At 40.9% G+C, this 16,338-nt stretch overlaps 1 protein-coding gene across 6 annotated transcripts in view; it reads right to left on the minus strand.

Moving 5' to 3' along the window:
• Window positions 1-1,959: 1,959 nt before the first annotated feature.
• SOX5 (SRY-box transcription factor 5) overlaps window positions 1,960-16,338 on the minus strand; it is a 337,014-nt gene continuing 322,635 nt past the window's right edge. For all 6 annotated transcript variants that reach the window (XM_050907886.1, XM_050907914.1, XM_050907904.1 and 3 more), the window contains exons 12-15: window positions 13,689-13,797; window positions 12,597-12,770; window positions 6,025-6,241; window positions 1,960-2,647 (exon numbers count right to left, since the gene is read on the minus strand). In XM_050907886.1, the coding sequence (XP_050763843.1) occupies window positions 2,344-2,647; window positions 6,025-6,241; window positions 12,597-12,770; window positions 13,689-13,797 (804 nt within the window). In that variant the 3' untranslated portion in view covers window positions 1,960-2,343. The remainder of the gene's footprint in view (window positions 2,648-6,024; window positions 6,242-12,596; window positions 12,771-13,688; window positions 13,798-16,338) is intronic.

Raw genomic sequence — 16,338 nt, forward strand, 5'->3', positions numbered from 1 at the left:
AAATAGATGTTGCAGGGTAAAACTATCACACGCCCAAACCGCTCGTTGGAGTATTGTCCTAAGTCTTCAATGGCATTTGCTTGTTTGCTTTGCACAAGGTCTGCAGAGGTCAAGTTACACTTCAAGTGGGATGTCAAGAGGCAAAGACAGACCCCCCCACATCTTCCTTCCCAGCCTCTCCTCCTACCTGCCCCTTTCATCCTGCACCTGGACTTAAATGGCTGATTGCACCAAGGGCTAAATTTGCCTGATTAAGGGATCATTTGCAAAACCGGTGTTGCCAAGTACTGAAGACCACGGTTCTGGTGAATGCTTGGGCTGGGATCTCACTGGCACTAAGATGCACAGGGCTAGCTTTACAAGTTAAAAGTGATAATGATAGCAATGAGTCTCTCAGTTAGAAAACCGACTCAGAGGAAGGCTTTTGCCTCAGTACGATCCTTCACAGGCCAGAGAGGAGCTCCTGGATAGCTGCTGTTTGAAAGCAGGGGTAGCCTTTTTGGTTGGTTGGTTGGTTTAGATCTAATGCTTCTGCCTTGCTACACGAACCTGGGTCTTCTCCTTCTACAGGAAGATCAGAGTGAGGAGATGAAAAGAGACTCTTTGATTCACGTGTATTTATATCCTTTTTCCTGAAATAAAGCGTAACATTCAGTTACCTTATTGGAAATACAAGAGGCTAACTTCTGCTCAGGGTTACGCTTGTGTAAATCCACCTTCCTCACCTGGTTGCTGTTGCCCAAGGAAGGCAAAACCGCCCAAGCAATATATCTAAGGGCTCTGGAACAACGCTGAAAATATTTTAGCCCAGGAGAACATTTTTCACTTGTGAGAGGCAGCAGCTAGGGAAACTCAGCACCGCAAAGGTTTGGGTTCTTACATGCCCACTTTGAATATGGAAATCTCTTCATAGCTATTAGTCTTCCTTCCTACACAAACATCCCACTGATAAAAATGGATTTCTGCAAGTGCAAAGGAGAAAAAAATGTCAGTTTAAAAAAAATCGCTTTTTGAATCAGAGATCAGTACTCAGCCACCCCAAAGGTACGAGTTCATCAAAACTGGACATCATGGTAACCTAATTACGCTCAGCAAGGAGGTAACATTTCCAATTGCCCTGTCCTGTGCAGAACAAATCACATTTTGGATTAGCCTTTTTTATGTTGTATATGCTGCCACTTGAAGTGTAAATTAGAAGCAAAGGCTCCTTACAGACCAAGTCATTTGGAGGGTGCGGGACTTCATTCTGGAACATGCTTTTTGCTCACAATAGTCCAATATTATTCTTATTAGTACCATAAACACGCACACATGAAAATCCAAGACCATAAAATATTTTTTCTCTAAATTTCTTATGTCTCTCTCTCTCTCTCTCTTTTTTCACCTGAGAACGGCACCTACAGTTTCCTTTAAAAAGCAAAACCAAAACCAAAAATATATGTCTAATCTCACCAGCTGCTGGTATATCAGGTTCTTCAAGGGATTGTCTAAGATACAACACTGTCCTAACTTAAGACAGAGCAGGAAGCAAGAGAAAAGCAAAAGAAAAGCAAAACAAGAAGAAGAGACCAACCAAAAAAAAGCAAATTGGACTAGTTCAGCGCTTTAGTACAAATTTGGCACTTGCTCAAAGACTCAGTATGGTGTGCAACTGATGAAGAGAAGTCCTCTCTTGAAAGGAAATAATTGCTTGTTGGGGTTAACAGAAACAGACTCCCCACTTCCTTCCTTGCCAGCCACGCGCACAGGCACGCACGCACACACACACACTTCTGACCCAGATTTGCCAGGGAGGAGGAGGAGGAGGAGGAGGAGGAGACAGAGGGGGTAAAAGGAATTTTATCTTTTTTCTTTCCTGTCAGGTGCATTACCAAAAAAAAAAAAATTATTTCTCTTTAAACTGTAGCACAAAACAACAAAACACATTCACAAGCCACTTGTTGGCACTGTGTACCTGAGTGAGAATTTCTAGAACATTGTAGAACAAACAGCCATAAAGTTTATTTGAAAAAAAAATAATAATAATAAAAGGTCGACGGGTAAGACTTCAGTGCTTGGGTATAGCAGCTGAATTACTGGCATTATTTTACCCATAGCTTATATCATTCTGTTGTTGTTGTCGTCGTTGTCTTTGTTTCCTTTCTTCTGAGCCTTTTTTCTTCTGATGCAGGCTGATGTCTATTAGTCAGCTGATGTCCCAACTAGTTAAGACTAACAGTTAAAGTAACAGTCAGTGTATGAGAAAGTTAATGTGCTTGGCCACTGGCAAGGATAAACCAGATGGGGCTTTATTTTTTCTTTTCTCCTTGAAGTCCTGTAGGTCATGAGATATTTGGACCCTGATCAGTTGGCTTGCCCCGCAATGTGATTTTCACTGTCACTGCCATAGTCCGCATCGGGGTCGTCCTCTTCCTCATCGTATTCATCGTAGATTTCTCCATTGACGTCATCGGTCTGCATCTCTTCCTTGATATGAGGCTCCTCGCCTTTGATGCCGTAAGTGCTCTGGATGACGGGCATCCCGGGCTCTGGGCTGCTGGACACGCTCGAGTGCTCGGAGGGCAGATGTGGGGAAGGCATTCCTGCCATGGCAATGGCTCCTGGGTAAACTACGCCCGCGGTGGCAATGGGAATCTGTGCTTGTTGCCTGCCGTGGAGAAAAAGTAAAAGGACATTTGAATACTGGAAGGAGTAAAGGCAGGGCACGTACAACAGCACTTTGCAAGCCCATAGCATATGCTCTTGGGCATGCAGAGGAAGCTCCTGGATGGCCCATGAAAGACAACCCTTATATCAATATTCCAGACTCACCAACTGATGCTCTTGAAATGAACATCAAGCCCAAACCAACTTCACTGATAAGAAAACCCAATCTCTGTAAACATCTCTAGCTGCACCTGAACTACACAGCTTCAGCCTGCCTGCTTGTGATGCAAATTTCTCTACTGGGTAAACTGGGTGTCCCATGAGCTGCCAGCCAAAAATAAACACCCTTTCAACTGTGGTCCAACTTAAAATACATGTATTTTGAAAATCTTCCTTTTAAATAATCCAAGCTGCTGGCAGGACTAGACATAAAAGTAACACATTGCCAACAGGAGAGACACAGCGAGGGCTAGATAGTTTGCACAGGAATGGGGAGGTGCTGTAGGAAAGTACCAGTGGATGAGGAGAAAGCAAGGCAGGTCTCTCCAAAGAGGCAATGTTTACTCCACGTTCACTCAGAGACCTGGCCATTATGAGGGAGAGGAACAGTGGGCTTTCTGGGGCCTATGGGTTTATAGGAAGATCACTAAGGGCCTCCCACTGGAAGGTGATAGTTTCCACAGCGAGCAGTGCTTGTGAAAAGCAGAACCTTTGAAGGAAGGTGGATAAAATTGGGAAAAGGCAGACTTAAAACGGAAGCATGCATTATTTAAAAATAAATAAAAAGCAAGCAAGCAACATGAGCATTTGAGAAAATCCTCTACAGGATGCCTTTATATGGCATCTAAGCCTTGGAAACCTGTCCGCAGTAATGAAAGAAGAATTATTCCAGGCCACAGAAATTCCCTTTGCATCAAGAACACTAGCTGTGTTATACCAGTGTTTGTTTCCCTGAGAAGCTTCAGGGTCCCAACAAGCCTAGAGGTTTAAAATTCATGCTCCTTTTGTTTCCTTGCTGCATGAAGTAATTCCATTGCAGTAATACTCTTCAGTACATGCTGCACATTGTAATGTCATCAGCGGTGTGTCCATCTGCACTGAAAAGCCTTGCCACAGGAGACAGGGCAGAGTCTCTTGAGATGAACATTCTTAATTAAGAATGAAACCCTCCCCTGTTCCCCTGCCTGCCTGTGCCCTGGCTGTACAGTAAGCCTTGCACAGTACAGTGATCCTGAAAGACTTTCCTCTGCCAAACAGCTTTACATTTGTTTGGAATTGCTTGCTGCATTTTCAGATACTTCCTGCCTGCCATTCGAGCGAGGCCTCCCTCCGCACAGTCCTTATTTCCGTGTTTCTGAAACAAGCAGAAGTTGTCTCAGCTGAAGATACAGCTCTTAAAGTAGGGAGCAGATCTAATTTGCATTTTATTCTTAATTCAATAGGAAGGCTTTTGTTTTCTGGTCAGCATTTCTGTAACAAGATTCAGCACACTTAAATTGCTTTTAATATTTAACAATAGGAACACTTTGCACGTAAATGGTGCTTTTCAGAGTGCTTTTCAAATATTAAATAATTTAAGAATAGTATTTTTCCACTTCTATAGGATGTCCACTCCAGAAGATCTCAAAGCAGTCTTCAGATACTAATGTATTAGGGCTCTCAGCAGTCCAGTGAGGTGAGCTTGCCACACTACCATTACAGATGAGGACACTGAGACAGGGAAGCATTAAGTCCAAGAGTTGCAAAAAATGCCCAATCCTTCCCATTGCAATGCCTTCAGACAGGCTTTCAGCACGTCCCAGCAGCTGGCATAGCCACAGCTCTTGTAAACCCAATCACTTATTTTGGTGCCCAGGCCGGAGCTGGACTGGTGTTTAGAAGTTTAGCCCTAAATGACCTGTACCGGGTGATGCAGCAGATGGGGAACTAAAACCAGGAAGGCAACTGCAGTGCTGTGACTGCCAGCAGCAAACACTGACCCCACTGCAGTCATCGGCCACTTTGTCAGTAACTTCTATAAAGATTTCACCCCAGGTTCTGTGCTCTAATGCCCCAGTGCAAATTATCTCCAGAAATGTCTTGATTTCAATGTCAGCCTTGTTTGGAAAGCTAAATTATATGCAGCATGTTACAAGGTTAATTTTTTTTCCCATGATGAAGCATGCATGTTAACCAGATAAGCAGTGTTTTGGGGGCTCTGTTGCCACCTATTCTTTTTCCAGAAGGCTCCCCTCCTCTTTTTTTAATCTCTTGATGCCAAATGTTGGCTGACTTCCCTGTGTTTGTTTCAGTGCTTACCACTGGGATCACTGGACCTGCCAGCACCACAGGGTTAAGCAGCTCAAATTTCTCTGCTGAGCGGCTTATTATAACAATGCACACTGTAGCTGTTTAAAACACAGTCTGATGACACTTTACAGTTGCTGGACAGATATTCTCTCCTTTATTGCTACTTCTAGCCATTAACTAGAGAGATGTGCAACTCAGTTAATATTAAAATGATTCCAAATTCAGATGAAATAGAACACAAATTCCATTGTTTCTGAGGGTCGTTCTTGTTGCTGGTTTTGCTTTTTTAAAGACCACTGTGTAGCTTTTAATCTTCTGGAGCAAATACAGAAATATTGCAGAATATTTGATTACTTCCGACTCTTTTGATCTGCTGTAACCAAAACCAAGGATTCTTTGCAGAAGGAAAATACATGCTAGTTTTCTAGGCAGATTTTAATCTAATCATATCAAGTTGATCTATTAGCTGTTCATCAGAACCAGTCTTCTTGAAATTTATGCTCAACACAAAGCACTTAGCTTACTGTACTGGAAGACACTCCCTAGTATGACAAATGCTGTCACGATGAACAACGCAGACAACTTCATGCCTGATATGAATTAACTGAGCCAAGTCCATATTCCAGCTCAAGTTCAGTATGTTCAGCAGTCCTTTTGCAGACCACTTGCCCCAGATCATACTGAATGCAAACTTGTACTTTTGGCTTTTGGATCAAGAGGCACTACCATAGATTCATTCAGATATACTCTCTGAGGCCTCATAATAAAGTAATACTTATAAGGCTTTATTAGAAGACTTATGTTTCATTGGAAAATCTTAAGCTTTTTTTTTTTTTCTTTTGCATGATCAGAGTGGAAATGAGACAGTTGGCCAAATCTGTAAGATGAGTATATAGCAGAGCCAACAAAAAAATCCCTAACTGCCTAACTTCCTCCTGGAACATGTTGTTTTAAACTATAAGCTTCATATTCTGTTAGCAATATATAATGTTCTTGAAAATAAAATATAACGTTCACCACACTGAATTAAGAATTATCGCTGAAAATTTTTTTTGCTGAAATGAACGGTAGTTTTTAAAGGTCCCATACCCAACATTAAAATACTGCCTCATCTCCTGGCGTCTGTTGCGCATGATAGCCTTGTACTCGCCAATGCGTAACTTTTTGCCATCTACAAGGCAGGTACGCTTCGGCCTTGGCTTGTATTTGTAGTCTGGGTATTTCTCCAGGTGCTGTTTGCTGAGTCGGGCCTGCTCCTCATAGTATGGCTGCTTCTCTAGGTTCGTCATAGCTTTCCAGCGAGATCCTGTCACAAAAAAAAAAAGAATGAGAAATGAGATTCTACTCATCCACAAACACTGAAAGGCAGAGAAACAAGTAGGTCACCCAGAAGAAGATACCTACGGTCATATCGCTTTGGGCTGGGAATCTGTCAGAGCTTCCAGACAGGGGTCAGGTCTTGTTTGTATTTGACTGGTGAACCTCTTGGGTATGGCCAAGAGGCAGAGAGAGATGATACTGGAAGTTTTGACTCAATATTTTACTGAAGCTTATCTACATTGTAATGTCTTTCAGGTAGGAAGTAAAACCATCATCCTGATAATGAGCAATCCCTGACACTGTTTTAGAAAACAAGGCAGTGTATTTTAGTGGAATGGCCAAAGACCCCTTAGATACACAGAGTGTGGTCTGCTACGTCCCCCCTGCTTTCCTTCGGCCTGTTTTCACCTCCTGTTCTAGAGGAGGCACCACTCCCACGTGCTGTGAGCTAGTCGCTGTGCTCCACCACAGCTGGATAAGGCATAAACTCTGGATATGCATGTGTCTACAGCTTATTCTTTCATGACTAATACCGTATCTTTCTAGCTTCCAGGTTTGTGAGAAGCAGGATATGAACTGATTGTAAATGCTATGCTGCTGGGTACAGGAGCCTGAAAAGACCCTGAAGCAATGCCTCTAAAAGCTATAAAGTATCCCGTATGTCTCAGTGGGTTTTTAACTCCAAGACCAAGTGCTGGTGAACGCTGCCAGCTCCAACTTAAAGAATTTAAGTACGTGTCATGAAGGGAAGAGCACTGGGATACTGGCCCACCTCTCCATGCAGCCGCACTATGGCTTCATTGCTGGCAGTCTTGTTTCTGACACTCTGCCTATGTTAGTGTGGATATTTGAGCTAGGGAAATAATGAAGACTTTACAATTGTTTTCAAATACCTCCTGAAATTTATAAATTAATATTTCTTAAAGGTCATAATGCGGGAGCAGAAAGTAAAATTTCTTGAATCAGTTATCCTATTTTATTTTTCCATGAACTATAGAAGAGCTTCAGGGTAAGATACATTTCAAATAACAGGAATGGTCCAACCTATGGAACATGTGGCCTAGGAGGAGAACTTCATTGGAAAATAGTCAATTTTCCCATTGGAAAAAAAGTTTGAATAGTTTCTCAATTTAATGGGTTCATAATGTCATACTTGACTTCCTCTTGTTCTTCATTTTTTATGGTTACTCATACTGTACTTAGCTCATGCTATTACTCAGGCTGGTCTTAGCTCACTGTGCCCTTAAGACTCGCAATATAGAGAGTGCAGTTATGCCTTCCCAGGAAAGAAAATAGTTTGGTTCCCTCTAGAAAGGTCCTTTCTGATTATTGACACTATTTTCGCCATTGCTCTTTGAATCTTTATTCCAAGCTGCAGTTTGGGCTTCTGGAGTGAAGGGCTAACAGGCTGGTACAGCCTGACCTCACACCTAGAGACAGCCGATTTGTAATTAATGATGTCTTTGTTCTGAAGAGGAGCAATGGACATCCCTTTCTTAGCAACCATTACTTTGGAATCAAAAACTTCATTTTTCATGATGTTTACAATATGTAACATGCAGAGATCCTCCAGCTAGTTCTGGAATGGGAACCAGTTCAATTACATTGTTATTAGCTTAGGTGTAGCACCATATTAGCGTGACTAGATGGTTTCCAGGATTTGGACTAAAACTCCTGCACGGCACTTTGTATGTCATACAGAGGTAGCATCTGTGCATGGGGATCTGTGGCAGGGCTCCGTGTTACACAGGGCAGCGAACCTCTGCGGCCAGAATCCTGGTCACCAGCTTTGTCTCCTGCAGAGAAATGATTCCAAGCTTTTTCTGGCAAAGAGAGTGGCTAGAAAAAGTGACACCAACTTTCCACATGTAGTACCTCCTAGATTTTGGGCTAAATGACACAGTGATAAACATGTGGAGACTGCCAAAACACTTAACACCTACTAATGCTGCGTAAGATGGAAACATAGATAGGGCCTGTGTTGTACGATGTTAAGAATTCAGCGTAAAGTGTATGAGCTCTACTGGAAGATGCCCACATGTAGGTCTACTTTCAAATTCCACCTCGTAGACACTGGCACACTGGTGTTTTAGCATATGAAGAAAATCATAAAAGTTAGTCTAAATCTAAAGTCCTCTAATTACAGACCTGCTGTAGTCCCAGTGGCTTACAAAAACAGCCCCAGCCCCATTTCCTGCTGATGAATCAGTTTTTATTTATGAATAATAAAGTTGAAAACATTAGTCTTTAAAGAAATCTTGACATTTGCTTTATATGCTGTGAGGGGACCTGCAGTGTAGGAACTCAGACATATTTTGAGACAAACAGATGGACAGAAAGGTAGAAATTAAAATCAGTTGTTGCAAAATTGCCATGAAATGTTCTATCCCAGCACAATTCCTCCTAGCTCACTTGCTGCAATCCTACAGTCAGATCTGGGCAGGCAGATTCCTACCCCCTCACGTGAAAAGATCTGCAAATAGCGGGTGAAGTTAGGCAAACACTTAAGTCTTTGCAGGATCAGGGCCATAAAAACTGAAATTTTGATGCATAATATTTGTACATACAGTTACACATACAATATTTATACATAAATGTCATTCGTTATGTTTTTTCTTCCTAAGCTGCAAACTCAATACAACAAAAATCCCGGCAGTCTCACCTCTTTTCCTAGCAAATTTTTAATAGCTGCCTTCTGCAGTGATACCTCCGCTTATTATGACTTTACTGTTTTTACAAAATATACTAAATATAATTTACTAGTATGTTTTGAAGTATCATAAATAATTAAACAAACAATGCTGTCAAAATAAATTTTGAAAAAGGGCACATTTTCTGATGATAAACCCTTGTTTTTTACATTTTATCATTTTCACTTGTTTTCTTAGTAATATACAAAATCCAACCAGCTCTCTGATTGGTCTTAATCTGAAATTTTCAAAGCTTGAAGAATATATAACTCTGATCTTTGAATTTGCACCCACAGGCAAGCTAAGCTATGAATGAGTATCGTCAAACAATGTACTAAAACTGGTTAAAAATACCTTGTGTTTGGACAAAATATATTTGTAATAGCTTTATCTGCCATTGTTTTATGTGTCTATGAACACACAGAGGCAGGCATGGGTACCTATGCACAGTGCCAAGCCCAAACAAAGTGTGATTGAAGAATCTTGAAAAATCTTTCTTTTTAAGGGAAGATTTACACTCTTGGGTGAGCTTTCTGCTCACCATCTGTGTTAGAAAGCTTTGAGTGGGTCAAGTATGCAAGCCTTTTCTCCTTGACTATGAAAACAAGAACCTGTTCCCCTTCCTGCATGCATACATAATGCCAAGCAGGATTCTTGCACAATTCACCCTGGTCTGGTGGCTGAAGTATTTAGAAAATAAATGAGAAAATTATAAGACTTTGCGGCACCAAACATGGCTCCTGCCCCCAAAGTGAGCTAGGGCAGTTAGAGCTGTGCCCACACAATGACTGTGAACACGGCTGTAGAGGCCAGCTATTTGAGTCCAGGACAGAAAGAGATGCCCCCACGTGTGCCCCGGCACTTGTGCTCGGGCACACACGCGCACGCACTAGGTGGGGTTAGGAGCTCTGCTTACCGCTGATTTTAAGCCAAGTTTCGCTGACAAGAATTTTCAGCTGTTTGTAATATTGCCTAACTTTTAGTCCATTAGACTGACATTTTTCAATCTGAGTATCTGAATCAGGCTGATTTTACGTTTAAAAAATACCCTCACGTACACAAACACTTGCATAGTGTATAGGTATGTGTATAGGTTTGTATTCACACACACATCCACGAGAGAATTTCTGAAGGTAGTATCTAACTTCATCTTTTCCTAATCTCTTTATGTAGATTTCTCAGTGAAATTAATTAAAATAGTTACAAAAATAGCTAAACAATGCATTATTAAATTGATAGGGTCCAGCAGACCCATTTTAGCACTTTTTTAACATTTACTAAAAAAAAATCATTATCCACAAGTTTAAGTTGCAATGAACAGATGGATGACAAACGTATGCACAGATGAATTTAGTGACAAATCCATGTATCTAATTTTTATGCTCAAAACATAATACCACAGTGTCAAACATAATCCCTAGAGAATTCTAGTGCTGGGAAGGGCACCTCCTCTCATTTTACTACAAAAATGACCCTCGACTGGTGACAACGCCATCTAAGCTACTCCCCGTGACAACGAGCTCTCTGACCTCAATGTGTAGCAGTGCTGCTAAAAAAATGGTAAGGAAAAATTGTGGCTTTCTAATAAAGAGACCCTAATACCTGGCTGAACTGTAAGCTTCTAGTTGCTCACCCTACGCCAGTTAACAGAGAGCTCCCTGCTGACTTCAAAAGACTGGCCTTTTGCAATTGAGGGAAGACCTTTGTAACATTTCTGTCAAGAAAGAAGATGTCAGGACATCCCTCTCCATTGCATAGGTGGAATAAAAAAATTAAATGTGATGCTGGAAAGAAGTAGAAACATCATCTCCTACTGCCTCAGACCTTGCTTTTCCCCATATCTGGCAGCAAAACAGAAAGAGTTTGGAGTTAGCTATACTGTCTGTCACCTCAACAGGATCTGTAATGAATTTGCACATTTTACTCCAACTACTGTATATCTAATCAGAAAAAGATGTCCTCATATCTCCCTGATCTAGCGCCAAATAGTAAAAGGTGATTCCTTATGTTAACAATTTCAGCAGAATGGCTTATTAAAACCAGATTTTAGGGTATTATAAAATGCTTAGAAGCCCTTTAAAATGTCAACCAGGATCCCCAGAGACTGCGTAAAATGTCAGCCCAGCTCAAGCGCCTGTTTTAAGCAGAATGAATTAGCAGCGTGCTGTCGGAGGTTGTTATCCAAAACAATCAGTTAAGAGGGAAAACATCAAGCTCTCTTTGTACTTTCTATATGAAAAGGGCCATTCAGAATGATCTTGTAGTTTTCTGAAGCTGATTATTTAAAAACAGGTTTAACCAGGTCTACTCTCAATTTAGAAACAGACCAAAACTATTACTGCCCTGTCCTCAGTCTAATCACATCATACACCTCTGACCAGTATAATCCCTTTTAACCAGTATAAGGTTATTTTACCATCAACATAACCAATTTAGCTGTCTAATCCTGTTCCCATAACTAATCTAATCATCTCGTACCACCTTTTTAATCATGGGTTAATATCATCACATCTGCCATCCACAGCCAATACATTCTGCCTCTCCGACCAATTTATCTCATTTCCACTTGCCCCCTGCTAACTTTTCATAATACCACTCTCATCAAGCTAAACTTCAAACCTCTGACCAGTCTAAACTCAGCATATTTACCAGCCCTGCAGCTGGTGAATGCTGCCATTACGATTGCGCTACATCTCTCGAGCTGTACTCTGCAAAACCAATGAGACCTGCAGCCCAGGTAAACATGTTCCCCGCTTAAGCTTTTACCCGCTGGCCTGAGGGACACTTTGGTCCTGTAACACAGTCTTTATCTGTAAAAATGCAACATCTCCAACTTGGTCACAGATTTTTTTTTTTACTGCAGAACAGTAATTCTTTGGCCTCAGAGATCCTCATTATTCACCTTCTGTATCATTCAGCATGTCACAGAGGAGTAACTTAGGACAGAATGCGGTCCTGGGAATTTAAGCAAGCAGTGAAAAGTTGGAAGACTATGGCATGAAATTCAGTAGATGATGTTCACGACAAATATTGCTTGGAATGTGAAGAGTAGAGGATATTGAAATGAGTTCTGATGTTTCTTTTTTTGATTTCAGGATTCTTTTCAGAATACTTAGAATAAAAGCAGATAGAGATCATGTACTAGAGGGAAATTTAATATAACAGGAACATAATAAAAATCCTTTAAAACTGTCAGTGTATAAAATAAAAGGAGGTATTTTAGGATCTTTTCCCTATGGCCATTGATTTGAACAGAAAGTGCTATGGCACAAATCAAATACTGTGGTGTGCTACCCCACAGAATCTACTTAAATGAAATATGTGGGCAAATAAGCAATAGCAGTCATTTTGTGCTTGTTCAACAGCCTAATGAAATGAACTGGTTTTGTCTATTCAGTTCATGTTTTCGCAACAAAACCACCACCACAATCTCAGTAATTTCAAAGACACAAGAACATTTCAGGTTATGGTTAATGTACACCACTGGGCAGCACGGTAGAAGCTTGTATCACTGTTGTCCTTGGTGCAGTCATTAAGTAGCAAAATAGACATTCTAGAGACAGTAATTCTGTTGTGTCAGGTGCTCAGCTCTATTCAGTCAGAAGTTTTTTGAGTTTTGCTACTGAAAGAACAGTGCTCTCTCATTCTTACCTAGTATCTTGCTGATATTGGAGTTGTGCATGTCAGGGAAGGCTTGAAGGATCTTCCTCCGTTCATCTTTAGCCCACACCATGAACGCATTCATTGGGCGCTTGATATGGGGCTCATTGCTACCACGCCCTCTGGATTCCCGATAAATTCTAGACTCTGAAACTCCTGCACTTCCTAAAAAGAAAGAGAAAAACATTCCCAGCTTGTGTTTCATTATGCAGCTTCCTCCGCCATCAGTAACCTATGTCAGGTGCTGCACATTCAATGAGTCAGTGTTCACAATAGGTTAATGGCTTTTCTTCTTTTTACTTGAAGCAGTAGGAAATCCCATATATTGTATATTGTCTAGTTTTTAGTTATTCTATTGATTCAGTATCACATAGTATAGACTTGATGAAGAGTTAATTGTTTTTTTCAACACAAAGCATTAAACAGCTTTTCTAAACCATTTTTACTACTTAATAATGTAAACCCAACACTTATCAATGTAGATTTTCTTTTTACTTTCATCCTTTCCTGCTTACAGAATGCTGGTCATATTATGTTACCTATCTTCTACCTTTTTTGTGATGAGAAGGGGGTGATATATGGCAACATCAGGCGTTTCTTCTTAAGCAATTCTCTTAAGTAGCAAATCAACATTTACACATCTGCCTGTTTTTGTGCTTACCTCTCCATAACAACATAAGCAATAGCAGAGAAAGAAACGAACACTATGCTTGCTTCATCAAACCAAGAAAGTTCCTACAGATGCAGAGCGTGCAACACCTACAGATGATCAGGTCTATAACTCATGGACTCACTGTGTGACCTCATTTATCCCACATCTATTTGCCTTCTTTATTCCCTTTTACCATCAGAAATACATTCTTGGTCCAGTCTTGAGAACTGCAGTGTACAGAAGAGAAGGCTAAAATCACCTCCAGACTTAAAACACCGCACAATGAATCATTTTTTCCTGCCTTGTTTCATAGCCACTTATTGCTAACCGCTCTTACTCCTCACAGGCCTCCAAAGCACTTGGATTCTCCTCCAGATCCCATTGACATGTACACACAAACCTGGAAATAAGGTTAAGCCGTTTGTACTGACCGTCAGAATCTCCACTCATGTTGAAATCCATCATTGCGTGGCTAAACTTCCCGTCTTCACTCTGTTTTACTGCCAGTTGCTGAGTCAGGGTCTCCAGTGTTGTTTTGTCCTATATGGGCAAGATGACGGGATTTGGATCAGGAAAATAATTAAACATTGTAACTGCAAAGTTCATAGGTAATTTAGAAAGTTGATAGGGAAGCTGGATAACAATTCATTCACAACAGTTGACTGAGCCAGGTATTTAAGAATACGTAATAATATTTTTTCTGGAAGGGATATGGTTGCAGACTCTACCAAGTCCTTTTTAAAACATGCTTCTTAGCTAGTGATGAGCAAACTTCATAGTGTTGAAAAGATTGGTTTAGTTAGGCATGATAAAATTGGCTGCACATCTGAAGAATACTTCAACTCTCTATGTCCCTGGGACTGCAAAGCTGGACTGCAAGTTTAGATGATACACACTCTTTTGCAACGTATTTATTGTTTTACTCTATTTCCAGCCTGCAATCAAAGTGCAGACACATGGGTGACTTTGTCCTTTTTCTTTTTTAAAAGGCAGTATTTTAGGAAGCAGCCCATAGGGAAGGAAAAAACCCTATAGTTCCAACTTATTCAGGCCTTGGGAAAGGGTCAGCCTGCATTAAGCATGATACTTGGGCAGCAGTTTGTGTTCTTGTTCAGACTGTTTTGCCCAACCCTACTAACACCCCGTCCGTCATTCATCTAGTCAGAACTATCTGTGAACTCTGGATTGCAACAGGCTAGTGTGTGCTGCCAATTAATCTGTCAGGCTGCAGCGGTGTCTAAAGACATTGCCAGAACAACATGCCAGGGCCATTAATTCCAATGTTCTCTTCAAAACACCTCGCTTCCCCCTGAATTGTTTGACTTTACAAATACAAAGGTGTTCTATTTTCCAACTGTTTTTGTTTTCCCAATGACTTTTACTCATAAACATTCTATCTTCCTGACAATCACATGTTTAAAAATAAATCTTTCAGGAAAGCAATACTAACATTTCAAAATGTTAGGCACTGTGCCTTTTGCAAAGCTACAAAAATGACATGATAGTGCATGATAATAAAGTGGCTCCAGTTGAAAAAATTCTTTTGAGCTTCTTCCTGAAAGAAAGATTGCTGTTTTGTCGCTCTATTCCACTCCTGATGACTGTAAAAGATCAACAAACTAAAAAAAACTTTCAGATTTCACATGGCAACCGGGGACTTTACAACTATTCTATGTAGCCTAATAATGTCACTGGGTTGTATTATAGAAGAAAACAGAAAAGAGAACAATGCGAATACAGAAACGCGTCTTGCCATGTGATGTCCCTGCATCTGCAATTCAAAGAACAGTTCAAATTCATGTAAGTCACTTCACAAAGGTTTTCTTGAGAGTTAGAAACGAGGCTAATCTGCTCAACTTTGTACGCTTGCACAGTTTAGGGAACATGAGGTTAACTTTCCTACTCCTCACGTTCATTTTCATTGTGGATCCCTTTCGCACTCCTGGTGCTTTGTCTACAACCAGACACATCACCACCGAAAGTGTGCAAGATGAGTTATCCTCTTGGTTTTTGCACAAAAAGCTCATGCAGCAGAGTCAGCCTATCACAAGCAAAAGGGTTTCTCTAACACTGCCAGGCACAGCAGATCCAGAAAGCTTGGAGAAGCTTCGAATAAGCACCTGAACTATTCAGGCATTTAGCTTTACCAAACTCTTTGATCTACCGGTTTTAACTCAGCTCTCATTTCCAAAGCAGCCTGTCAGCAGACAGAAAGTCAGGTATAAGTTGACTTTGTATTTCTTCCAAATGGATCTCAGATATATAATGGAAGTCAACAGTTTTTCCTCAAGAAAAAATTTATTTACTGTCAACTTCATAATGATAGAGTTCAAAAATTTTTATATCGGAAATCATTTAAAAGTGCTGCCATCAACCTAAATTATGAAAGAACATCTCCTCTTGTTGGGTATATTATGGGGGAGGGGAGTTATTCTGTTGCAGACTTTTCTTGAATCATGTATAAACCTCTTAGAGAAACAGAGCTGAGAGCGCAAAGGGCACAGGCTTAACAGCTTTTTCTTTATGCAGTAAACGCAGCTGTTGAAGTCGGAGGCAGTTACATTCAGAACCACACTCTGCCGACATGATCTGATTGAGTCTTAAGGTCAGCGAATACTTCGGCATGCTGTCTGCAAGGTACACACCGGGTATGGCTCGTTTATCAGAGTTTGACTTAACAAGCCTACAGATGCTCTGCTGCTATCCATCTTGGGCAAAGTTTTGCATTCTGAGGTACAGCCACATTAGATGAAGTGAGAGAGTGCAGGCATGATCGAAGAGGGGCTGCGAAGGAATGCCAGATGAGTGCTGAGCTCCCGGGCTGCGCTGCTCAGCCCCAGCGCTTGGAGGTGGCTCTCTGGACGGCTAAAACATGGGTGAGTGGGGAGACCACCCTCTCAACACAGTGACAATTTACTCCCTGCTACTTAAACATATAGAATGACAATGTAATTCAATCAGCAACGATAAGGTGGCAGTTAAATAGAACTTCTGCATGATGTTGCTGTTGAAACAGAGGATGTCAAAACATCCAGCTGTACTTTTCTGTGCTAATGTTTAGAAATGTTTAAGGTTAAAAAG

The sequence above is a fragment of the Gymnogyps californianus genome, chromosome 1 (genome assembly GCF_018139145.2).
Source record: "Gymnogyps californianus isolate 813 chromosome 1, ASM1813914v2, whole genome shotgun sequence".
Classification (NCBI taxonomy): Eukaryota; Metazoa; Chordata; class Aves; order Accipitriformes; family Cathartidae; genus Gymnogyps; species Gymnogyps californianus.